The 27,112-nt window shown below is 44.9% G+C and overlaps 1 protein-coding gene across 2 annotated transcripts in view; it reads left to right on the plus strand.

Annotated features, from left to right (window-relative positions):
- The window catches only part of LOC143956893 (cytosolic phospholipase A2 gamma-like), a 352,634-nt gene that overhangs the window by 246,993 nt on the left and 78,529 nt on the right, over positions 1 to 27,112 (plus strand). For both annotated transcript variants that reach the window (XM_077467060.1, XM_077467061.1), the window contains 3 exons: positions 4,631 to 4,666; positions 7,286 to 7,348; positions 16,541 to 16,576. In XM_077467060.1, the coding sequence (XP_077323186.1) occupies positions 4,631 to 4,666; positions 7,286 to 7,348; positions 16,541 to 16,576 (135 nt within the window). The remainder of the gene's footprint in view (positions 1 to 4,630; positions 4,667 to 7,285; positions 7,349 to 16,540; positions 16,577 to 27,112) is intronic.

Here is a 27,112-nt window from a genome sequence, read left to right on the forward strand (position 1 = left end):
GCTAATACAGAGAACACTCATTGAGTGTTCTCTGTATTACGTGGAGCCGACAATTTAGCCGCAAGTGATTTTAAAAGACTTTTTTTCCTGCACAAATGACACTTTGTGCAGGGACAGTTCTAAGCATGGGAAACATGCGCCCCTTCACAGGAATACTATAGATACCCCCCAGCTACGAAATTTAAAGGAATATTACACTTTTATTGTTTCACTTCAATCATTATTAAAATCACTGCTCCTGAAAAAACGGCCGTTTTTAAAACTTTTTTTTGCATTGATCCATGTCCCCTGGGGCAGGACTCGGGTCCCCAAACAATTTTTAGGACAGCAACTTGCATATTGCCCTTTAAAATGAGCATTTTAGATTGTGAACGTTCGAGTCCCATAGACTTTAATAGGGTTCTAAAGTTCACACGAATTTAGGTCTGTTCGCAGATTCTGGTGCGAACCGAACAGGAGGGTGTTCGGCTCATCCCTAATCACAATGTAAACATGAAGAACCGGTGATCGACTTTTCCTCACAAGCGCCTGACAGGGGTGTCTTTGCTGATTGTTTATCAGCACAGCCTCCCCCCCCCCCCCCCAGTCCCACCCAGGACCAAGATCATGCAGCTCCGGACCACCAGGATGGTGATCCACACTAGACCACCATGTATGCACCCCCAGACCACCAGGGAAGTGCAATTTGGTGCCAAGGCAGCTGCCAATCAATGCCCAGGCAGCTGCCAATCAGTGCCCACTCACAATGCCTACCACTGCCAGTGCCACCAGGGATGCCTTTCAGTGCTGCATATCAGTGCCCATCAGTGCCATGTACCAATGCCCATCAGTGCCCAGCAGTGCCGCCTATCAGTGCCACCCATAAGTACCCATCTTTGCAGCCTTTCAGTGCCCATCAGTGTCACCTATCAGTGCCCACCAGTGCCACCCATGAGTGTCCATCTGATCCACCTGTTAATGCCCATCAGTGCTGAATATCAGTGCCACCCATCAGTGCCGCCTACCAGTGCCCATCAGTGCCACATATCAGTGCCCATCATCGGTGCCCGTCAGTGCCTGCTCATTGGTGACACCTTATCGGTGCCACCTTATCACTGCCCGTTAGTGCCGCCTTATCAGTGCCCATCAGTGAAGGAGAAAACATACTTATTTTCAAAATTTTATAACAGAAACAAAAGCAAAACTTTTTTTTTCTAAATTTTCGGTCTTTTTTTATTTGTTTAGCAAAAAATAAAAAAACGCAGAGGTGACTAAATACCACCAAAATAAAACTCTATTTGTAAGGACGAAATTATAAAAATTCTGTTTGGGTACAGTGTAGCATGACTGTACAATTGTTATTTAAACAGAGACAGTGCTGATGCTGAAAGCTGAAAATTGGCTTGGGCAGGAAGGGGGTTAAGTGCCTGGTATTGAAGCTGTTAAATCTTACGACCCTATCTGTAAAACCTTAGTGTGCTGGTGACATTCTTTTGCTATTATTCATAGTGGAGGGTGATTCTGTTTTCTCCAGGATTGGTGATTCCTGGATCGGGAAAATGTGTATCCAAGATTTCTTTTTTTTTTTGTTAATGACAATTTTATTGAAGATTACATACCGGAACAAGCAAGCAGAACAACATATAGTCAGTAGCAGTTGGTTAGGTTACATTTGGCATAAGACAGTTGCGGACGCAGCCGCTATCAAGCAGTTGGTAACCTTAAAACAAAAAACAGAAAAAAAAAAAGGAAAAACCATGCGAATTATCGTGAAACATAACACAGTATAACACGATATAACAAGATATAACATATAACATAACTAAGCAGGCTTCTCCGCCTCCCAGACACTAGACGATAGTCTTTAGTATTTCAGTTCTTGTTTTGGTGTAGGTATTTGTGTCTGCAGGTCCATAGGTCATGGGGGTGCACCTGGGGGGTTACAGGCTTACAGATGGGAGTGTATCTCGGTGTAATGAGATATCTGGATCGTATAGATCTAAGAGATAGGCGGGTATGTGTGTCCTATTATTTGTTGATAGAGGTCCAGAGAGATCTAAGACTATGTGTGAAGGAATGTCTCACAGTTGGGTAGTATGATCTTGTGGAAAAGGTCTGTTTCCATTTTCACGAAGATCATATCTGTATAATGCGTTTATAGGAATCTGTGGTCTTGAAATGGATCCAACAAGCCCAAGTGGTCGTGAATTTCGTAGGGGTGTCATTTGCTTGGTGTATAAGGTCTTCCATTGTCATAATTGCGTCAATACGGTTAAACCAGTCTTGGATTAGTGGAGTGTCGGGTGCACGCCATTTGCGTGGGATGCAAATTCTGGCAGCGTTTACCATATGCATGGCTAAAGATTTAAAATAGGAGCGAGTGGGCTTGTTTGAGTAATGTAATAAAAATTGAGCTGGTGACTTATCCAATTTGTAGGTAGTAACAGCAGTTATCGTCTTGTGAACCTCCGTCCAGTATGGTTGTAGGATGGGGCATGTCCACCAAATGTGTATAAGTGTTCCTACTTCCGCGTTGCATCTCCAACACATCTGGGAATTAGAGGGGTTAATTATGTGGAGTTTATGGGGCGTATTGTACCATCTAGAAGCTATTTTAAAAGCATTTTCCTGCGTATGAACGTTGACCGATCCCTTATGGACACACCTGAAGATATTTTCCCAGTCTGCCTCAGTAATGTTCACTTGAAGATCATTAGCCCATTTCTGTCTTATTCGTAGGTCTGACTTGTCACACTCTCGGAATAAGAGAGAGTAAGTAAGTGAGATCAGGTGGCGTTGGGGATCTTCATTAGAGCATAAGTTCTCAAAATTGGTCAGTGCTCTGGACCACTGTGGTCTGAGTTTGTGGTTGAGCAAAAAGTGGCGGATCTGCAGGTAAGCCCATAAGGGAAAGGCCTCGTGAGATGTAAGAGGTGCTAAGTCTTCTCTGGAGCAGAGTGTATCATTATGAAAGAAGTGCATTGCTCTAACTGTAGTGTGAGGCCATCCCGCTGTCGGGAAGGATGGGTGTGAGCCTGGAATAAAATCCGGGTTACCCCTAAGAGGAGTCATCGGCCCATTGGCGGAGGAGATATCGTGGTGAACACTGGCCCAATGGAAGGCGTTTAACGTCGGAGCTATCAGAGGATGAGTTTTGTGCGTTCTGGACTGGTGTTTGTAGCTGAGCCAAGGAAGGGAAGTTAGAGGATCGGGGAGAATGCTTGTTTGCTTGTTCAAGACGAATCCAGTCCTTAAGCGGGGCGTGGATGTGCCAATTGAGTATCCTAGTAAGGTGGCAGGCAACCTGGTATTTCCGGATGTCGGGAAGGCCGGTGCCTCCCCGAAGTTTTGGGGAAGTTAATTTAGAAAAACTGAGGCGGGGGCGGCCTTTGTTCCATATAAACAGTGTGCATAATTTGCGATATGTGGAAAAGAAGTTTGGAGGGAGTTTTATCAGGATCGTCTGCAGTAGGTATAGAATACGTGGGAGAATGTTCATCTTAATTATGGCGATTCTGCCGAACCAGGAGAAGCGCTCTGGGGTCCAAGTCTGAAAGTCAGCAAAGATCTTCTTCATCAAAGGAGTGTAATTTAAATTTTACAGATCAGATAAGGAGGCTGGGAGTTGAATTCCTAAGTAAGTGATAGATTTATCTTTCCATTGAAAGGGAAAGTTGGTACGGCAGAGTGAGCAAACAGGTTTGGGTAGGGAAATGTTCAGGGCACTGGATTTGTTGAAGTTCATTTGCAAATTTGAGAGGGTCTTGAAGTGGGCGAAGTCTTGTAATAGATTAGCCAAGATTTCACCTCCCAGGTAACGAACGCCCACTTCTTGGTGACATTCTATTGCTCTGACTTGACACGGTTCCAGATGGTGGTCACTTCGGCACCCACTTATACAAGCAGCCATTTATAAAGGAACGTGTGTGTTGGGAATAGTACATTGGAACTCCACTATAAATAGAAACCCTGAAGCCCCTAAACCTGCATCAATGAGAACTTTGTGTGATTAATACCCTTTCGGACCCCATGACCCGGTGCAGCCTTATCACAATTAATAGAACAATAGATAGAGAACTAAACTAAACAGTAATCTTCCTTAACTGGCAATAATTCATATCTGATTATGATGTTTAAAAATGTTACTGTGAAATATGAACTGCACTTCAATGGGTGAGCACAGGAATCAGGGTAGAGAAGCACTACAGCAAGGAGTTTCATTACAGGAAGTGTCAGGTCTCACACTACAGACAGAAGTCATGCATAAACCTGTGCAGTGCATGCCTCATGTTTCTGCACCAACTGAAACTGTTGACACAAATAAGGGAGTCACTGGCATTCTGGTAAGTCTCTGGTGTGGATTTGGGTGTCAAATTGGCTATCCCTGGATTACTTTCCGATCCAACACAGTTTTTAGTTGGGACTTTTTTGCTACTCACTTCACATTTTTTTGAGGTGTATATTGTAGTACATTTCACGGTGTACTCTCTGGACTCCTTTATGGAATTTATCTATATGTTTATTATTTTATATTGTTATTAATGGATTGTCACTCATTAATTATGTTTAGACTCATAAGTAGATTTTATGCACTGCACTTTTTCAATGGTATTATTCTGTACATGTTATCTGTGTGTTTCACTTTATGCAGATAAGTTAAAGAAGTTTAGCCCGGAAATGGTACAAGGTAGGTAACGCTGTGGATGAATTGGTATGGTGTCAGATCATGTCCCTTTTGTTAATTGGTGGAGGATGCGGGCACAGGGTTAGAGGCTTTTTCCCTTCCAAGACTTTTCAATGTCACTGGACTCCAGAACCCAATCCAGGAATTACCAATCCTGCAAAAAACAATAGTCCAGTGTCCTACAAATAGCACCCGGAAGGGCTGTCACAATATATAGATAGCTAGAAAGATTTATAGAGCACTAAACTAAACAGTAATCTGCCTTAACTGGCAATATCTGACCACTTAATGACCAGTGACGTACCCATACAATGCTGGAATTTCGTTGCTTATACCGGGATGGTGCAGTTTTTTAGAGGTGGTGCTCAGGTCTCTTGTAATAGCAATAGGAGTAGCTAACTATCTGCTCAATTGCTATTACAAGCACCTACTGTGGAGTGCACAGGCTCTCCTGTCCCACCAGGTGACCCAAGCAACCAGCTGGTGCATCCACCAGTTGGCCAGACGACCACCTTCCATGCCATTCTTGGGCTCTCCCGTTCCACTGGATGACCCAAGTGTCCAGCTGCTGTTTTTGCCAGTTGACCAGACAGCCAAGCAAAGCCAGGATACCCTTTGATCGGCTGTTTGTGATAGTAACCTGGAAGCAATGACATCACTTCCGGTTTACCTGGATGTCAACAGCACCATTTTTTTACAAATCAAAAATATTCAAAAGCACAGATCTTGGTGGTTTGAATGCTTTTAAGGAGGAGGAAGGAGGTATCTGGGGTGTTATACACCCCAGATCCCTCTATAAAGAGTATTGTCACTGCCTATTACTGTCACAAACGATGTTTCCATCCATTATAGATCCCAGATCTCTCCATAAAGAGGACCTGTCACCACCTATTACTGTTACATGTGATGTTTACATTCATTATAGACCCCGGATCTCTCCATAAAGAGGACCCGCCACCTCCTATTACTGTCACATGGGATGTTTACATTTATGATAGACCCCAGATCTCTCCATAAAGAGGACCCACCACCTCCTATTACTGTCACATGGGATGTTTACATTCATTATAGACCCTGAATCTCTCCATAAAGAGGACCCGTCCCCTCCTATTACTGTCACATGGGATGTTTACATTCATTATAGACCCCGGATCTCTCTATAAAGAGGACCCGTCACCTCCTATTACTGTCACATGGGATGATTACATTCATTATAGACCCCGGATCTCTCCATAAAGAGGACCCGTCACCTCCTATTACTGTCACATGGGATGATTACATTCATTATAGACCCCAGATCTCTCCATGGGATGTTTACATTCATTATAGACCCCAGATCTCTCCATAAAGAGGACCCGTCCCCTCCTATTACTGTCACATGGGATGTTTACATTCATTATAGACAAAAGATCCCTCCATAAAGAGGACCTGTCATCTCCTATTACTGTCACATGGGATGTTTACATTCATTATAGACCCCGGATCTCTCTATAAAGAGAACCCGCCACCTCCTATTACTGTCACATGGGATGTTTACATTTATGATAGACCCCGGATCTCTCCATAAAGAGTATCTGTTTAAATTACTGTCACATAGCAATAAAAGTGATAAAAAAATAAAATAAAGCAACAGTGTAAAAAAAATAAAAATAAATGATTAATTAAAAAAAAAAACCCATGCTAGTGCGCAAAGATGAACATGTGCATCATTCCCATACAAACACAATCAGCAATCACCCTACACATGTGAGGTATTGCCATCAACATTAGAACCAGACCTCTTGTGTAAATCTAAAGTGGTAACCTGTAAAGGCTTGCTTTTAAAACGTCACCTATGGGTAGTAAAATTTTCATTGTTTGTTGCCGTTGTATGGGCTTGAGCAATTCAAAAGCATGACAATTGTAAAACATAAATATATCTATGTATTTATGTATTTATTTTGACATACTGCCACCAGTCAGTTTGCCTAATCACTGCCACACTAGGCATATCGTATTAGTCTGGTAACAATATGTAAATAAAAATATGTAAAAACAACAAAATTTTATTCAATCTCTTAATTTTCCCAAAATATTTTGACAGAAAATGGTAACTTCAAAAAACTCACAATGAATCTTACTAAATACCCTGGTCTACATTCCATAAAGGGGTCATTTGGGGGGATATTTGTATTGTCCTGGAATTTTAGGGCCTGAAGAAATTAGATTGACCGTAAGTATATCAGGATTTATCAATTTTCAAATATATCCCATATTAGATGGGAAATTGAGAAATACAAAGTAACATTCATTATATACATTGATCAGACAGGAGATAGATACAAAGTAACATTGTTTTATAAATATTGATCAGATGGGAGAAAGAGGTATACAAAGTAACATTGTTTATAAACATTGATCATACTGGAGATAGAGCGACATAAAGTAACATTGTTTGTAAATAATTATCAGACAGAAGATGGTGAGATACAATGTAACGTTGTTTATAAACAGTGTTCATAGGTAAAAAAAAAAATCTGTTTGTCTTTCTTGTTCATTATGTCATTGTTCATTATGTATTGCCGGTTTATAGGCCGGACATATATTAATAATATAGAGATATTTATTCCAATCTCTTTACAGCTTCAGCTTTTACTGAATCATGTGGATCCACAGCCCATGAGAGTACTGTGCATGTGCCCAAAGGTATTTAACCGATTCAATACCAGAAATGTTTACCCTTTTCCTGCCCAGGCCAATTTTCAGTTTTCAGCGATGTCACATTTTGTAAAATAAATTTAAAAAAAAGTTTAAATATGTTGGAAAAAAATATGTTTACTGGCAGACTCCATGGCAGCCTACATGTAGGTTAACCCTGCCTCATCTCCAATGCTATAGGACCCCATAAATATGAACTCACCACTAAGGACTGCGTTCCTTTTTTGTCCTCCTCCATGGACAAAAGCCCCATACAAACTATCAGTTTTTCTGCTGAGTTTTTCCTTCAGGTTTACCAAAACCATGTAGTAGAAGGGCCGGCCTGATTGCATACACATTGAAACTCCTAAGGTTTGACCTCATATTATATGGTTTTGATAAATCTGAAGGAAAAACTCAGCAGAAAAACTGATAGTGTGTATGGGGCTTTAGATTTTGTTTGTTCCTGCTTGGCGTCCAGGCAGGATAACTCCAGATTCTGGCATACCATCTATGCGATGCAAGCTCAGGGCCCAGCCATGTGCGAGCGAGTGGCTTTTCAGGCACAAGATACCCCAGTAGTGGTGTGGAGATTGTCTCTGTATGCCTAGGATGGATGTTATGCAGACAAGTCGGCTGGCAAGGTCTGCTGTTTTTTTATTTCCTTCTCCATGGCAGCATTTTTGTGCTTCTAAGTTTTGTCTCCCTGCTTCTTCCCTTGTGGCCCCTATAGATGCCTCTCATGGCATCTGGAGCACTTCTGCATTCTAGGATGCCGCAGGACTTCTGGGTTGCGGTTGCCGCTTGCTTCTGTGCATGCGCGAGGCCTCTGTGACACTGAGGCTTGGCTCACACATGCGTGGAGTGGCGGAACACCCGAATATTGCACAGGTGCTGTTCGGTGGCCCTCCACTGTGCAGGCGTGAGGTGAGGAGGAGGTGACGTCACTAGGGTGGGAGTTTTAAAAAGCTCTCAGCCCCTGCTAAAATTTAGAAATCCTGGGGACAATGAGCGGCAGCTTCCTTGAGCCTGGGTATTGCTTGGGACAAGGTAAGCCTTTGTGGGGGAGCTTGCAGGGTTCTTAAAGGGAAAGTTTAAAAGAAAAAGAGGAAAATCTGTTTGGCTTCTCTTGCTTGCTCCCCAGCTTAATCTAAGGTATCCATTTTTCCTGTGCAAATTTCTTCTTTGGTTTGATGTTCCGTCCAGGAGTCATGGACAGGTCACCGCCTTTGTGTGGCCTGCCATCACGCACAAGCCCTCACCGCCTTCGTGTGGCCAGCCCTCATGCACAAGGATGAAGGGGAGGGCCTGAGATTCTTTTTTAGTTGAGAATGCTATTTCACCCCACCTTTTTTCTTGACTTCCTCCAGCCCTTCCAGGTCAGACTGCCAAATCATGGTCCAGGGCGACATAGACTTTCCCAGACCGCAACATCATCACTCATTATCCAGGTCCTGACGTGATTCTCTGTCCAGGACCCAACAGCAGAGGAAATATTCCAATGTTCCTATTCCTAGTCCAGAGGAGATGTTTCCATTCCTCCTCCAGTCACTGCACTCATCGCCATGACAGCCGCTCTGATTGTAGAGCCTGCTGGAGAGATGGGACACGAGTCACGGAGGGCAAGTTGGGGCAGCACAGCGGTGTAGTGGGTAGCACTCTCACCTAGCAGTAAAAAGCATTGCTGGTTCGTATTCCAACCACAACACTACCTGCCTGGAGTTTGCATGCTCTCCCTGTGCCTACATGGGTTTCCTCTGGGTACTCCGGTTTCCTCCCACACTCCAAAGACATGCTGGTAGGTTAATTGTCTTCTGTCCAAAATTGTTCCTAGTATATGAATGGGGACCTTGGATTGTGGGCTCCTTGAGGGTAGGGACCGATGTGAGTGTACAATGTGTGTGTGTGGAGCACTGCGTAAATTGATGGCGCTATATGGGTACCTTAAATATATAATATATAATAGAGGAGTATCTTAATGAGACACAATTTACAGTGATAGGGACAATTGTAGACACTCAGTTTGAACTGGATGGACTGGTGTCTTTATTCAACCTGACTATGTAACTGTCACTGTGTGAACCATATTATGCCCCGGCAGTTGGAGAAAAAGAGACAGAAAACCAACAGATGGGGTCTCTTGTCAAGCGTGTGGTGCAACACACCCTAAAAGAGTGGGGTACAACCCGCATGCTGAGTCAGTCCACCACACTATCTGGCTCCCTTGCTAACAAGTCCCAGGATGATCCAGGCCCATCCCAGCCCTGCGATGCTTCTCCCGGATCTTCAGACTGTGAGTTAGGAGACGAGTTTTCCAGGGGTTTCAACTTTGCTCTTGTTTCCCCGCTAGTCAAATCAGTCAACGAGGCCCTGAAGTGGGAAGCGTCTTCTATTCTAAACAAAGAAAGTTCTTTAAACATTAGGGGAAAGAATGTTCTAACTTTCCGCTCTTTCGGAATTGAAGGATATCATTTACGAGGAGTGGAGCAAAATAGACAAGAAAGATTCTATTTCAAGAAAAAACTCCAGATTATATCCCATCAAGGCAGAGGAAGTGAAACATCTGGAAAATGCTACCCTCATGGATGCAGCATTGATGCGTCTTGTGAAACACATCACTCTTCCCTTGGATGATGCGGTATCCTTAAAGGACGGTCTTAAGAAGAGAATCTATGGGCTAGCCAGTATGGCTTGCAAACCCGCCCTGGCCCTAGGAGCTATGTTCAAGGCTATGGAAATCTGGACAGAGAATGTGGACTCTGTACTCAGAGGGGTTTCAGAAGAGTTAGCCAGAGACTCGGCACTCCAGGAGCTAAAGCTGGCAGTGGCCTTCCTGGGGGAAGCTTCTATCGATCTTATCTACTTGCTGGCCCGGACTATGCTGTCTTCGGTCAGGTATAAGTGGGCCTTGTGGTTACGGCTTTGGGTCTTGGATCCGGCATCCAAAAAAGCCTGGTGTAGGATCCCCTTTGAGGGCTCCTCACTATTCGGTAACAGGCTGAACAGTGCTATAGCCAGGCCACCAGTGGGAAATCGGGATTCCTACCCCAGAATAGGTGTCTGATCGGTCAGAAGAGACCACAGTTTAGAAGGCGCAGCACTGAGCATTCGAAGTAAGCATGCTCTTACAGGCCCGGCCAGGACTTTAGAAGAAATTGGAACAGAGGGCAGGCTCCCTTCTGAAAGTTCGCTAAAAGCCAGGCATCCAGTGGACGTGAGCCAGCTAAGTCATTTGGAGATTGGGCCCGCCCAGGCGGGTTGGGTTGGAGCTCATTTGCTTCTCTTCTGGCACGTCTTGGTGGCCTCAATCTCTGATTACTGGATCATCAAGATGGTATCCTCAGGCCACACATAGTCCTTCACCAGTTTTCCTCCCCCCCAGTTTTATTTCCACCCTGCTACCATGGTCAGAAGAAAAGAAGCAGGTGTTACTATCCTATGTGGATTTGAGAAAAAGATACATTGTGTACATTGCAAGAGGAGAATGGAAGTTATCATTGTCATCATTGTGACAAACGTGGTGTCAGACCACGGCCCTTTTGACAATTATTGGAGGATGTGGACACAGGGTCAGAGGCTTCATCCTTCCAAGACTTTTCAAAGTCTCTGGACTCCAGAACCCAATCCAGGAGCCATAAGTAAGCTGTGTATTTAGCATCATTGCAATAAAGTTTTGAAGAATTTTTAGGTGATTATTGTGGCACTCGCCTTTTCCCTTTCTTTGCCATTGATGGAGGTTGTGGAGACCTTTTCACACTGTGCGCCCTGCCAAGAAGGGGATGTTTGTTGCCTGGGAGGTGGAAGCTTGGATACCCCTGTTCCCGAATAGGGATGGCCGAACTGTTCGCCCAGCAGTCGGTTTGCAGCGAATGGACTATTGCCGCTGTTCGCCCGGCGGACTTACGTGTTTACTGTGTAAAAAAACTTTGACCTATGATGACACATCCATCATGTGGTACAGGACAGCCAATTGAGACATTACAGCACATGGACACTTGGACATTTCCCCTAACTTATAAATAGACCCGATCCGGCGGCCATTTTACATTCTTTCTACTGTCACTATAGGGAGAGGTTGCTGTGTGGAGCAGGGAGAGACTGCAGTGACCCAAATCGCTAGCTATTAGGTCCACAAAAGTCATTTTTAAGGACTGCTATGGTATAGGTGTAGTTCAGGATATAGGTGTGAGGCACTTCTATTCAAGTCATTGTTGCAGCAGATTGTCTTTTCTCAGTGCAGATAGGGAAAGACAGGACGCTGTATGTTGCAGAGAGGGACAGTCAGTTTAATCCTTAGCTGTTACTATTAGGTCCACAAAGGTCCTTTTCAGGACTGGTATGGTAAAGTAGTACAGGATATAGTTTTGAGTGCTATTCAAGTTATTGTTGCAGCAGCCTGTGTTTTGTCAATTTAAATAGGGACAGACAGGAAGCTGTGTATGGCAGTGAGGGACAGTCAGTTTAATCATTAGCTGTTACTATTAGGTCCACAAAGGTCCTTTTCAGGACTGGTATGGTAATAGGGTTGTACACATATAATATTCTTTCTTCCAAATATAGAAAGAATATTATACTTGACTGCTGCCCTTCTGCTACAGTAGTCCTTTATGAGTATAGGGACTGAGGTACAGTCTGCTAATCCTTAAGGACTGGTATAGGTCCACAATATATAGGGTTGAGGTGCACTACTGCTGACTGCTGCCCTATTCTGCCGCAGTCCTTTATCAATATAGGAACTGAGGTACAGTCTGCTAATCACAACCTACTAGTTCCACAAAGGTCCTTATAAGGACTGGTAAGGTATAGCGTACTACAGTATATAGGGTTGAGTGAGGTACAGTCTGCTAATGATAATCTACTAGTTCCACAAAGGTCCTTCTAAGGACTGGTAAGGTATAGCGTACTACAGTATATAGGGTTGAGTGAGGTACAGTCTGCTAATCACAACCTACTAGTTCCACAAAGGTCCTTAAGGACTGGTATAGGTGTACTATTTGGTGTGCAGTATAATACACGTATAAAATACTTGCACATATAGAAAGCATAGTATAGTGCGTTTCCACTGTGCACTACTGCTGACTGCTGCCCTATTCTGCAGCAGTCCTTTATCAGTATAGGGACTGAGGTACAGTCTGCTAATCACAACCTACTAGTTCCACAAAGGTCCTTATAAGGTCTGGTAAGGTATAGCATACTACAGTATATAGGGTTGAGTGAGGTACAGTCTGCTAATCCTTAAGGACTGGTATAGGTCCACAATATATAAGGTTGAGGTGCACTACTGATGACTCCTGCTCTATTCTGCAGCAGTCCTTTATCAGTATAGGGACTGAGGTACAGTCTGCTAATCACTAGCTACTAGTCCCAACCTACTAGTTCCACAAAGGTCCTTATAAGGACTGGTAAGGTATAGCGTACTACAGTATATAGGGTTGAGTGAGGTACAGTCTGCTAATGACAATCTACTAGTTCCACAAAGGTCCTTCTAAGGACTGGTAAGGTATAGCGCACTAGAGTATATAGGGTTGAGTGAGGTACAGTCTGCTAATCCTTAAGGACTGGTATGGGTTCACAATATATAAGGTTGAGGTGCACTACTGCTGACTGCTGCCCTATTCTGCAGCAGTCCTTTATCAGTATAGGGACTGAGGTACAGTCTGCTAATCACAACCTACTAGTTCCACAAAGGTCCTTCTAAGGACTGGTAAGGTATAGTGTACTACAGTATATAGGGTTGAGTGAGGTACAGTCTACTAATCACAACCTACTAGTTCCACAAAGGTCCTTCTAAGGACTGGTAAGGTATAGCGTACTAGAGTATATATGGTTGAGTGAGGTACAGTCTGCTAATCCTTAAGGACTGGTATAGGTCCACAATATATAGGGTTGAGGTGCACTACTGCTGACTGCTGCCCTATTCTGCAGCAGTCCTTTATCAGTATAGGGACTGAGTTACAGTCTGCTAATCACAACCTACTAGTTCCACAAGGGTCCTTATAAGGACTGGTAAGGTATAGCGTACTACAGTATATAGGGTTGAGTGAGGTACAGTCTGCTAATCACAACCTACTAGTTCCACAAAGGCCCTTATAAGGACTGGTAAGGTATAGCGTAGTACAGTATATAGGGTTGAGTGAGATACAGTCTTCTAATCCTTAAGGACTGGTATAGGTCCACAATATATAGGGTTGAGATGCACTACTGCTGACTGCTGCCCTATTCTGCAGCAGTCCTTTATCAGTATAGGGACTGAGGTACAGTCTGCTAATCACTAGCTACTAGTCCCACAAAGGTCCTTCTAAGGACTGTTAAGGTATAGTGTAGTACAGTATATAGGGTTGAGTGAGGTTCAGTCTGCTAATCCCTAGCTACTAGTTCCACAAAGGTCCTTAAGCACTGGTATAGGTGTACTATTTGGCGTGCAGTATATAGTTGTGTAATACACTTATAAAATACTTGCACATACTTGACTTCCTCCTGGGGCTGCTTATTATGAGGGGCTCCCACCATCCATGTGCTGTGCTGACTTCCTCCTGGGGCTGTACCTCTGCTGTGCTGCTGTGCATATTATGAGGGGCTCCCACCATCCCTGTGCTATGCTCATTATGAGGGTCTCCCACCATCCCTGTGCTATGCTCATTATGAGGGGCTCCCACCATCCCTGTGCTATTCTGACTTCCTCCTGGGGCTGCTTATTATGAGGGGCTCCCACCATCCCTGTGCTGTGCTGACTTCCTCCTGGGGCTGTACCTCTGTTGTGCATAATATGAGGGGCTCCCACCATCCCTGTGCTATGCTCATTATGAAGGGCTCCCACCATCCATGTGCTATGCTGACTTCCTCCTAGGGCTGCTTATTATGAGGGGCTCCCACCATCCCTGTGCTATGCTGACTTCCTCCTGGGGCTGCTTATTATGAGGGGCTCCCACCCTCCCTGTGCTGTGCTGACTTCCTCCTGGGCCTGCTTATTATAAGGGGCTCCCACCATCCCTGTGCTGTGCTGACTTCCTCCTGGGGCTGCTTATTATGAGGGGCTCCCACCATCCCTGTGCTGTGCTGACTTCCTCCTGGGGCTGTACCTCTGCTGTGCATATTATGAGGGGCTCCCACCATCCCTGTGCTATGCTCATTATAAGGGGCTCCCACCATCCCTGTGCTATGCTCATTATGAGGGCCTTCCACCATCCTTGTGCTGTGCTGACTTCCTCCTGGGGCTGCTTATTATGAGGGGCTCCCACCATCCCTGTGCTATGCTGACTTACTCCTGGGGCTGTACCTCTGCTGTGCATATTATGAGGGGCTCCCACCATCCCTGTGCTATGCTCATTATGAGGGGCTCCCACCATCCCTGTGCTATGCTGACTTCCTCCTGGGGCTGCTTACGGTGCAGGTATCAGTACTGTATATCACGGTGCTGGTGTCAGTGCTGTATATCACAGTGCTGGTGTCAGTGCTTTATGTAACGCTGCTGATGTCAGTGCTCTCTATCACGGTGCTGGTGTCAGTGCTCTCTATCACAGTGCTGGTGTCAGTGCTTTATGTCACGCTGCTGATGTCAGTGCTCTCTATCACGGTGCAGGTGTCAGTGCTCTATATCACGGTGCTGGTGATCATCTCCTGCACCCTCTTCTTTGCCTACCCTGACCTTCCCTCTCCTCCATTGCCTTCATGTGCTCCACAGTCCTGAATTGTCACAATTTCACATATAAAAAAAGAATGCTTGTAGTTGTCGATCCTAGATTCACCTCATACATGTGTTATGTCATTGGCCATGTGGTGGGACTATGTTTGCACAGCTAGTAATTATTTTGTGGCTGCAAATTTGACCTGTAGGTTTGTAAAGTTCGCCTCCCATTGAAGTCAATGGTGCCCGCAGCGAACGTTACGGTTCGCGAACTATCGGCCGCATTCGTGGTCCGCGTTCGCGAAACGTCCCGTCGGAAGTTCATCCATCACTATTCCCGAACCATTACCAATCCTGGAGAAAACAGGAGTATCCTTCACTTTGCATAAGAGCAAAAGAATATCACCAGCACACCAAGGATCTCCAGAGTGGGTCCTAAGTTTTAATTGGCGATCACATCATTACAGCAGATTGCAACATTTTGAAGTCACGAAGGACCCATTCATCAGGCATGTGACACATGTGACATCACATGCCCCATGAAAGGGTCCTGTGTGGCTCTAAAACATTGCACTCTGCTATAAAAATGTGATTGTTGATTAAAGCTTAGGACCCAATCTGGAGAACCTTGGTGTGGTGGTGACGTTCTTTTGCTCTTATTCATAGTGGAGGATGCTTCTGTTTTCTCCAGGACTGGTGATTCCTGGTTTGGGAACAGCTGTATCCAAGATTTCACTTCCCAGGTAATGAACGCCCGCTTCTTGGTGACATTCTTTTGCTCTGACTTGACACGGTTCCAGATGGTGGTCACTTCAGCACCCACTTATACTCACAGCCCTTTATACAGGAACGTGTGTGGGGGGAATAGTGCATTGGAACTCCACTATAAACAGAAACCCTGAAGCCCCTAAACCTGCATCAGTAAGAACCCTGTATGATATATAGCCCTTCTGACCCCATGACACAGTGCAGCCTTGTCACAATTAATAGAACAATAGATAGAGCACTAAACTAAACAGTAATATTCCTTAACTGGCAATAATTCATATTTGATTATGATGTTTAAAAATGTTACTGTGAAATATGAACTGCACTTTAATGAGTGAGCACAGGAATCAGGGTAGAGAAGCACTACAGCAGTTTAATTAGAGGAAGTGTCAGGTCTCACACTACAGACAGAAGTAATGCATAAACCTGTGCAGTGCATTCCTCATGTTTCTGCACCAAATGAAACTGTTGACACAGGATTAGAAAATAAGGGGGTCACTGGCACTCTGGTGTGGATTTGGTTGTCAAATTGGCTATCCCTGGATTTCTTTCCAATCTAACACAAAGTCATTAGTTGGGACTTTTTTGCTACTCACTTCACATTTTTTTTGAGGTGTATATTGTAATACATTTCACGGTGTACTCTCTGGACTACCTTATGGAATTTATCTATATGTTTATTATTTTATTTTGTTATTAATGGATTGTCACTCATTAATTATGTTTAGACTCATAACTAGATTTTATGCACTGCACTTTTTCAATGGTATTATTCTGTACATGTTATCTGTGTGTTTCACTTTATGCAGATGAATCAAAGACGTTTAGCGCGGAAATGGAACAAGGTAGGTAACGATGTGGATGAATTTATATGGTGTCAGATCATGTCCCTTTTGTTAATTGGTGGAGGATGCGGGCACAGGGTTAGAGGCTTCTTCCTTTCCAAGACTTTTCAATGTCACTGGACTCCAGAACCCAATCCAGGAATTACCAATCCTGCAGAAAACAGTGAAACCAGTGTCCTTCACTACAAATAGACACCCTAAAGCCCTGTCACAATAGCTAGAAAAATAGATAGAGCACTAAACTAAACAGTAATCTGCGTTTACTGGCACCAATTAACCACTTAATGACCAGCGATGTACCCGTACAATGCTGGAATTTCATTGGTTATACCGGGGTGATGCTGTTTTTTAGAGCCAGCGGTCAGCTCTCTTGTAATAGCAATCGGAGCAGCTAACTATCTCCTCAATTGCTATTACAAGCAGTTGGTGGGGGCGCCCTCCCCACCCGCCACCTTCTGTGGAATGCACGGGCTCTCCTGTCCCACCAGGTGACCCAAGTGACCAGCTGGTGCATCCTCCGACTGCCCAGATGACCACCTTCCATGCCATTCTTAGGCTCTCCCCCGTCCCACCGGATAACCCAAGTGTCCAGTAGGGATGAGCCGAACACCCCCCGGTTTGGTTCGTACCAGAACTTTCGAACGGACCCCACGTTCGTTACGAACGTTAGAACCCCATTGAAGTCTATGGGACTCGAACGTTCGAAATGAAAAGTGCTAATTTTAACGGCTAATATGCAAGATGCTGTCCTAAAAAGGGTTTGGGGACCTGGCTCCTGCCCCAGGGGACATGGGTCAATGCCTAAAATGTTTTTAAAAATGGCCGTTTTGGCGGGAGCACTGATTTTAATGACGATTAAAGTGAAAAAAAAAAGTGAAATATTCCTGTAAATATGGTGCCTGGGGGGTGTCTGTAGTATGCCTGTGAAGTGCCACGTGTTTCCCGTGTTTAGAACAGTCCCTGCACAAAATGACATTAAACGGAAATAACACCATTTAAAACTGCTTGCGGTTTTAATGTTATATCTGGTTCCTGCAATATGGTTAAAAATCCTTCAGAAAAATGGCATGGGTAGCCCTCCCTGCCCATTACCAGCCTATTTGGGTCTTGTACGCATATTAAGGGGAACCCCGTACCCATATTAAAAAAGGAAATGCGTGTGGCCCCCAGGCCCTATATACTCAGAACAGCAGTATACAGGCGGTGCAAACAAGACAGGGACTGTGTAGGTTTGTGGTGTTAAGTTGAATCTGTTTGTAATTTTCAACTGGTACATTTTTAAAGTGTAGCTCCAGTCAAAAAAACTATTTTTAAGCTTTTTGGAAAACATAGGGAAGGGTTATCACCCAGGGGTCAAGTCCTGGAGATAAAAGTGTGGGAACTCCCACCCAAGATCCACCCCCCCCACCAAAAAAAATAAAAAATGATACGCTCATATGCACGAACGCTTCAAAAGTGGTATTTTTCATCCAATTTTCGTATTGTGTGTATGAAGCTTAACTGTTAGTACATAATAAAAAAATTCTCAATAAACATAAATACAGTAATTCTCTGAATAATCAGCATTCATTCAATTGTGCTTCCATGCAAATGTGAACATCATGTTCTGATCTTTATTGGGGAATGTTATTTTGTATATAGAGTGTTTATGTGGTGAGTTTACACTTTTCATTGAACAGAGTTTGGATAACACAGGGTTAAACGGAAAGGTCATAAATGAACTGCATATTATCTGGACAGAATGCTTGGGGAGATAGTGATGTGTTCCTGCTTAGGAGATGTATGTTAGCTTGGGGGGCTGCAAACTCTGCAGGGCTCCAACACACACTCTCTGCTATTCCAACCCTTCACATATTTCCACATAAACTTCCTTCCTGGCATTAAACTTTGCTAGGTATTGTGCTCAGCTTACCACCCCAAACTGATGTTCCTCCCTCAGCTCACCTCTCTCCCTGCATGTCCTGTGAGCAGAATAGCTGTGCTCCTCCTCTGGGTTCTCTCATCATATGGCACTGAAGATAGAGGAGGGGGGATTCAGCGGGACACACAGAGCAAGCATGCAGGAGACTGGGGGGGGGAGGACGACGATACAGAAAATCTGGAGGGGCCGGCGGGGAGGAGCAAATCACGAGAGATCTGACTAAATACAATCTCTTAGCAGCAGGGACCTGATCTACTCATCAGCTAGCTGTGATTGACAGGTAGATCGAAGGGGAAGCCGTCATGGGGCCCCCTACTGGCAATGCCTGAATGGTCAGTCCACCCCTGTGTGCGGCACTTACTATTGCGAGCTGTGTCGGTAGCTGCTGGTGTAGCACCTGCCACACACCTCGCATACTTCTTGCAGGACATGGCTTCTAACAGGAACTGAGTTCCTATTGTGGAAAAAGTACAGGAACTCCGTTCCCATGCGTTCCCGCAGGACTTGAGCCCTGTTATCACCCCTGTATAATTTGTTTTGTCATCCATCTTTTTTCATCTCACTTGCTGTTGTCTCCTTCCGTTTGCAAGTAGGAGATGTTTGTAAATTGGATGTTTGAAAGTAGGGGCCTGCCCTATATGCTCTGCAGAAATGGCGGAACAAGGTGTTGGTTTTGCCACAACATTGTAAGCCCTCAAAGTGACTCTTGGTGGGCGCTGGAGCGCCCTGCTGTGAACGATTATATCAAGAATTGTAATTACATGCCATTGTTGAACAGTGGTAGAAAAATTGACCTTTGGTGGTTGTGGTGCTGGTGCCACAACACTATAAGTCCTCACAGTTACTCTGGGTGGGCACAGGAACGGGCCCTCCTGTGAAATATTATATCAAGAATTGTAATTACATGTCCCTGTTAAACAGGGGCAGAAAAATTGGGCCTTAGGCACTGCTGCTGGTGCCACCACACTGCAACCTCTTCCATATACTCTAGTTTTATTGCAGGAATTAGCCCTGCTGCAAAGCATTGCATCAAAAATTGTACTTAATCGCCCCTGTTAAACAGGGGCAGAAAAATTGGGCCTTATGCACTGGTGCTGGTGCCACCACACTGCAACCTCTGCCATATACTCTAGTTTTATTGCAGGAATTAGCCCTGCTGCAAAGCATTGCATCAAAAATTGTACTTAAACGCCCCTGTTAAACAGGGGCAGAAAAATTGGTCCTTGCTGGCCTTCCAGACATGGTAATGGCCTGAAGGGAGTTGGGTAAAACAGCAGTTGGGTAGTTTATATTGTGCTGGAGGCACACAACACCCACTAACTCCTGCAGATGCCTTTTTTATAGAACACCAGAGATAAAGAGGTATATACAGATGTATACTGTGCTGTGCTGGAGGCACACACAACTTCCAATAACTCCTGCAGATGGCAATTGGGCTCAAATAGAGAACAGCTATGTAGGTGGATTATAGCGGTATGTACTGGGTACAGAGCACGCAGACAGCACGCACAAGCTCCTAACACTACTGACTGCAAGCTCTATTATTAAAGATAGATCACTAGCTATATAGGTGAGGTGAATATAGCGGTGTATACTGCGGTCAGGGCACGCAGACAATAACCAGAGAACAGCAGAGATAAAGGGGTATATACAGATGTATACTGTGCTGGAGGCACACACAACTTCCAATAACTCCTGCATATGGCAATTGGGCTCAAATAGAGAAGAGCTATGTAGGTGGATATAGCGGTATGTACTGGGTACAGAGCACGCACACAGCACGCACTATCTCCTGACACTACTGACTGCAAGCTCTATTATTAACGATAGATCACTAGCTATATAGGTGAGGTGAATATAGTGGTGTATACTGCGGTCAGGGCACAGACAATAACCACTACACAACAGCAAGATAGGAAATCAGCCAAAAACGATCGGTGTGTACTGTGTTGAAGGTACACAGAACACCCACTGCTTCAGATGCCAACACACTACACGAGGCCACCTCAATGGCGGCCTTATATAGTGTGGGGCATGCACTACACAGCCTGAGCTATGATTGGCCACAGGCATCCTGCCTGTGGCCAATCATGGCTCTCCTCGCTGCTGGCGCTGCGATTGGCCAAGCATGCGGGGTCACCGTGCATGCTTGGCCAATCATGAGCCAGCAATGCACTGCGCCATCGCAGTGCATTGTGGGCCGTGAGCGCCACACGAATTTTGACGCGAACGGACCAAGTGTTCGGATTTCGCCGAACGGACGAACAGCCAATATTTGAGTCGAACGTATGTTCAACTCGAACACGAAGCTCGTCCCTAGTGTCCAGCTGGTATTTTTGCCGGTTGGCCAGACAGCCAAGCAAAGCAAATTTTTTTACAAATCAAAAAATATTCAAAAACACAGATCTTGGTGGTTTGAATGCTTTTAAGGGCACAGGAGGGATCTGAGGTGTTATACACCCCAGATCCCTCCATAAAGAGCACCCGTCACCTCCTATTACTGTCACATGTTTACATTCATTATAGACCCCGAATCTCTCCATAAAGAGGATCTGTTTAAATTACTTTCACATGGGATGTTTACATTCCTTATGATAGCAATAAAAGTGATAAAAATAAAATAAAGCAACAGTGTAAAAAAAAAAACAAATGAATGATTAATTTAAAAAAATAATTAAAGTGCCTACATCTCCCCTTCCCCCCCCCCCCCCCTTCCCATGCTATTGCGCAAAGATGAACGCGTACATCGGTCCCATATGAGCGCAATCAGCAATCATCCTACACATGTGAGTTATTGCCATGAACATTAGAACCAGACCTTCTGTGTAAATCTAAAGTGGTAACCTGTAAAGGCTTGCTTTTAAAATGTCACCTATGGATAGTAAAATTTTCATAGTTTGTTGCCGTTGCATGGGCTTGAGCAATTCGAAAGCATGACAATTGTAAAACATAAATATATCTATGAAATTATGTATTTATTTTTACATACTGCCGCCAGTCAGTTTGCCTAATCACTACCGCACTAGGCATATTGTATTAGTCTGGTGATAATATGTAAATAAAAATATGTAAAAACACATTTTATTTGATTTCTTCATTTTTCCAAAATACTGTGACAGAAAATTAAAACTTCAAAAAACTCACAACGAATCTTACTAAATACCTTGGTCTACATTCCATAAAGGGGTAATTTTGGAGGTATTTGTATTGTCCTGGAATTTTAGGGCCTGAAGAAATGAGATCGGCCGTCAGTACATCGGGATTTATCAATTTTCAAATATATCCCATATTAGATGGGAAATCGAGAAATACAAAGTAACATTCGTTATAAACATTGATCTGACAGGAGATAGAGATAAAAAAGTATCATTGTAAATATTGATCAGACAGGAGATAGAGAGATACAAACTAACATCATGTATAAACATTGATCAGACAGGAGATAGAGAGATACAAAGTAACATTGTTTATAAACATTGATTAGAAAGGAGATAGAGAGATACAAAGTAACTATTTATAAACAGTTTTAATAGGTAAAATAAATTCTGTTTGTCATTTTTGCTCATTATTTATTGCTGGTTTATAGGCCGGACATATACTAGTAATATAGAGAGATTTATTGCAATCTCTATACAGCTTCTTCATGCTTTTTTCCGTCATCAGTGCAGTGTATGGAGATCATGGCTTCTATGGAGGAGGGGTTAAAGATGGACACAATAATACAACCATGCAAGTCATGGTGGGCAAAAGGAACCAAACATCCCTCCTGCTGAACTGATGGTGTCCATGGAACTTTTATTAAATCACTTGGCCCGACAGCCCATGGGAGTACTGTGCATGTGCCCAAAGGTATTTAACCGATTCATTACAAGAAATTTTCATCCCCTTCCTACCCAGGTCGATTTTCAGATTTCAACGCTGTCACATTTTGAATGACAGTTGCGTGATCATGTAACACTGTACCAGTAGGACATTTTTATTAATTTTTTTCACACAAATAGAGATTTCTTTTGGTGGGATTTAATCACCACTTTTTTTTTTTAATTATTTGTAAAATAAATTAAAATATGTTTCCTGACGGACTCTATAGCAGCCTACGTGTGGGTTAACCCCACCTCCTCTCGAATGCTATAGGACCCCATACCTATAAATTTGAACTCACCACTAGAGACTGCGTTCATTTTTTGCCCTCCTCCAAGGACTTGCATTTTGTTTGTTCCTGCTTGGCGTCCAGCCGGGATGACTCCGGATTCCGGCATACCATCTATGTGGTACAAGCTCAGGGCCCGGCCATGGGCAGGTGAGTGGCTGTTCAGGAACAAGATACCCCAGTGGTGGTGAGGAGATTGCCTCTGTATGCCTAGGATAGACATCCTGCAAACAAATTGTCTGGCAAGGTCTGCTGTTTTTTATTTCTTTCTCCATGGCAGCATTTTTGTTCTATGTTTTGTCTCCCTGCTTCTGCTCTTGTGGGCCCTGTAGATACCTCTCTTGGTGTCTGGAGCACTTCTGCATTCCAGGAAGCCGCAGCACTTCTGAGTTGCAGTCGCCACTTGCTTCTACGCATACACGTGGCCTCTCTGCCACAGAGGCTTGGCTCGCGCACGTGCGGAGCGGCGGAACACCCGGTGATTGCACAGGCGCCGTTCGGCGTCCCTCCACTGCGTAGAAGGAGGTGATGTCACTTGGGCAGGGGTTTTAAAAAGCTGTTAGCCCCTGCTAAAATTGGGAAATCCTGTGGGCAGTGAGCAGAAACTTCCCTGAGCCTGGGTATTGCTTGGGACAAGGTAAGCTTTTGTGGGAGAGCTTGCAGGGTTATTAAAGGGGAAGCTTAAAAAAAAAAGGAATATCTGTTTGACTTCACTTGCTGGCTCCCCAGCTTAATCTAAGGTATCCATTTTCCCATGCAATTCCTTCTTTTGGTTTGATGTTCTGTCCAGGAGTCATGCAGCCAGCCTTCATGCACAAGGATGAGGGGAGGGGCTGAGATTTTTTTTTAGTTGAGAATGCTATTCCCCTCTTTTTTTCTTGTCCTCCTCCAGCCCTTCCAGGTCAGACCATCAAATTGTGGTCCAGGATGACATAGACCTTGCCAGGCTACAACATCATCGCTCATCATACAGGTCCCGATGTGATTCTCTGTCCAGAACCCAACAGCAGAAGAGATGTTCCTATTACTCCTCCAAACAGAGGAGATGTTCCCATTCCTCCTCCAATCAGAGGAAATTTTCCCATCCCTCCTCCAGTCACCGCACTCACTGCCGTGACAGGCACTCTGATCGCAGAGCCTGCTGCAGATGTGGGACACGAGTCCCAGAGGGCAAGTCACTGTGGGAACCATGTTATGCCTGGGCGGTTGGAGAAAAAGACACAGAAAAGCAACAGATGGAGTCTCTTGTCAAGTATGTGGTGCAGCCTGTCCCTAAAAGAGTGGGGTACAACCCGCATGTGGAGCTAGTCCACCACACTATCTGGCTCCCTGCCTGATGAGGCCCTGGAGGATCCAGGCCCATCCCAGCCCTATGATGCTTTTCCAGAATCTTCGGACAGTGAGTTAGGAGACGAGTTTGCTGGGGGTTTCAACTTTGCTCTTCTTTCCCCACTAGTCAAAGCGGTCAAAGAGGCCCTGAAGTGGGAAGACCCTTCTACTCTGCCGGCTAAACAAAGGAAGTTCTTTAAACACTTGCGGAAAGAACATTTTAACTTTCCGCTCCTTTCAAAATTTAAGGATATTATTGATGAGCAGTGGAGCAAAATACACAAAGCTTCTATGGCAAGAAAAACCTCCAGATTATATCCCTTCAAGGCAGAGGAAGTCAAACATCTGGAAAACGCTCCCCTCATGGACGCAGCATTGATGCGTCTGGTGAAACGTGTCACTCTTCCCTTGGATGATGCTGTATCCTTCAACGACGGTCTTGAGAGGAAAATCTATGGGCTAGCCAGTATGGCTTGCAAACCCACCCTGGCCCTTGTGGCTATGTCCAAGGCTATGGAAACCTGGACAGAGAATGTGGACTCCGTACTCAAAGGGGTTTCAGAAGAGGTAGCCAGTGGCTCGGCAGTCCAGGAGCTAAAGCTGTCAGCGGCCTTACTGGGAGAGGCTCCTATCAATCTTTTCTGCTATGCTGTCTTCAGGCACGGCTAAGCGGGCCTTGTGGTTACGGACTTGGGTCGCGGATCCGATCAACATCCAACCAAGCCTGCTGTAAGATCCCCTTTGAGGGCTCCTCGTTATTTGGTAACAGGCTGAGCAGAGCTATAGCCCGGGCCACCGGTGAGAAATCAGGCTTCCTACCCCAGTATAGGCATCTGTTCAGTCAGAAGAGACCCCAACTTAGAAGACACAGTACTGAGTGTTCGAGGGAAGCATGCTCTTAAAGGCCCGGCCGGGACTTCAGAAGAAATTGGAACAGAGGGCAAGCTCCCTTCCAAAAGTCTGCCAAAAGCTAGGTATCCAGTGGACATGAGCTGGCTAAGTCGTTTTGAGATTGAGCTCGCCCAGGCGGTTCGGGTGGGGGCTCGTTTGAGGCCACCCAGACATGATGGAAGAAAAGCAACCTTGGATTACTGGACCATCAAGACGGTATCCTCAGGCTACACATGGTCCTTCACCATTATTCCTCCCCCCAGATTTATTTCCACCCTGCTACCACGGTAAGAAGAAGTGAAGCAGGTGTTACTATCCTACATGGATTTGCTGAGAACACAGGGAGCAGCAGTGTCTGTCTCAAAGGACCAAGATTTCCAGGGAGCGTACTCCCCTCTTTTCTTAGTTCAGAAGAAAACGGTTCATGGCGCCCGGTGATAGATCTAACTTACCTAAACAAATTTATAAAATACGAAAGTTTCAAAATGGAGGCCCTGTCTACCACCCAGCAAGCCATGCAGCCAAGCGATTGGCTAAGTAAGTAAATTACTTACTTCCTTCCATGTGCTTGTGGCAGAGGAATTTTGCAAATAACTCCAATTCAGGCAAGAAATGCCTCCGATTCCAATTTGGGCAAGAACATCTGCAGTTTACTGTACCTGCCTCCCTTTTGGGCTGAAAACCTCACCCCAAGTATTTTCAAAGTTTCAACTGGCTGTGGTGGCCTTGTACCATTACCTTGATGACCTCCTGTTGCTATCCCAGGACCAGAAGCAATTGTTGATCTACAAGGAGGAGGTTACTCCACATTGGTTGACTTTGGGTGGCTTGTAAACCTGGAGAGAATCCATATTTCTTGATCATACATCACGGGACACAGGAGCTTCATTACATAGTGGGTTATATAGACACCTCTGGTGATTGGACACTGGTTAATCCCCAATTAAGGAGAATTCCTCCCCTATATAACCCCTCCCATATGGGAGGCACCTCAGTTTTTTTGCCAGTGTCTATGGTGGTTGGTCACGTAAGACATGTGCTATGAAGAAAGCTCTGTGCAGGTCCCTGAGGGGGCCTAAGGGCTACAATAACCGGATCCATATCTCGGGCCGATATTTTGACTCCCAAGATGGTATGGTACCCGGGCCTCGTCATACGAAGAAACGAGGTTTTGCCTGTAAGTCCTCTCCTATTGGAAGACTGGGCTCGGGGAAAATCAGACTTGGTGTACTATTTACTTAATGGCACGAAAGTTTCTGGCAGAGTCTTTTACAAGGTCCAGGTAAGAGGTTCCTCTGAGAAGGAACCCAAAAAATCCTGAAGGTTGGCACAACTCTGCCCGCCGTGATGGGTGAAGGCTGGAATCTGTGTGTTTTCAGCAATTCCTGCGGCGAGGACAGGTAAGGGAAGTTAATCCTATATAATTTATATATTATGGATTTCTTCATTGAGTAGTTGTATGTCTTACCTGGTTTCCACCACTAGAGGGAGTAAGAGCAGCCTGATGCATACCTTCATGCCTTTCAGATACACACGCTCAGTGAAGCCTGGTTCTCCCAGATGACTCACGTCTCCACTGCAATCTCTGCCACAATGAAGATAGTACAGCGGTCCCACGTAGTCTGGGGGTCCCACGCATCTCCGATGGCGATCCCATTCCCCCCTGGATGACCGGCAGTCCTTGTGCATGCGCATGCGCGTGTGGTTGCGAGCCGTGCATGTCGGTGTGCATGGCGCTGTACTGCGCAGGCGCCAGGTGGCAGTTTTAAAAAGCCCAGAGTGTCAGCGGGCTTTAAGTGGAGACACAGGAGCTGTGGGCAGTAAGCATCCTAAGGGATTGGATCCAGGCAAACCTAAGACACCTACTCAGCATCAGGTTGTGCAGTTTAAGCATATATATTTATTGTGAGACTTGGAGCACAACAGTGATTGCACTTTGTACTAGTACCTCTGCTTTGTAGCTTAGGACTGTCTCCTCGTAAGAGGGTCTCAGGGGGAGGTAACAAGGGCACTGGTAAATCACCGCCTCGGTCTAGGGGTTCTAAAAATGCCTGTAGGTTACCATCCCCCCCTGCAAGACTGGAGCCAGCCTCACAGGATGAGTCAGTGCCCCTGTCAGGTTTTGCAGCCTCTCCTAATGTTTCAGCCCCGGTATATGTCACTGAGGACTCCCTTAGGGCTACATTGGAGGGTTTTGAAGGGAGAATCATGAATTTTATTTCAGCTTCCCTGAAAGATAGCAGGA

Source organism: Lithobates pipiens, unplaced genomic scaffold, assembly GCF_037356315.1.
Source record: "Lithobates pipiens isolate NorthernLeopardFrog02 unplaced genomic scaffold, aLitPip1_a1.2 Scaffold_44, whole genome shotgun sequence".
NCBI classification, from domain to species: domain Eukaryota; kingdom Metazoa; phylum Chordata; class Amphibia; order Anura; family Ranidae; genus Lithobates; species Lithobates pipiens.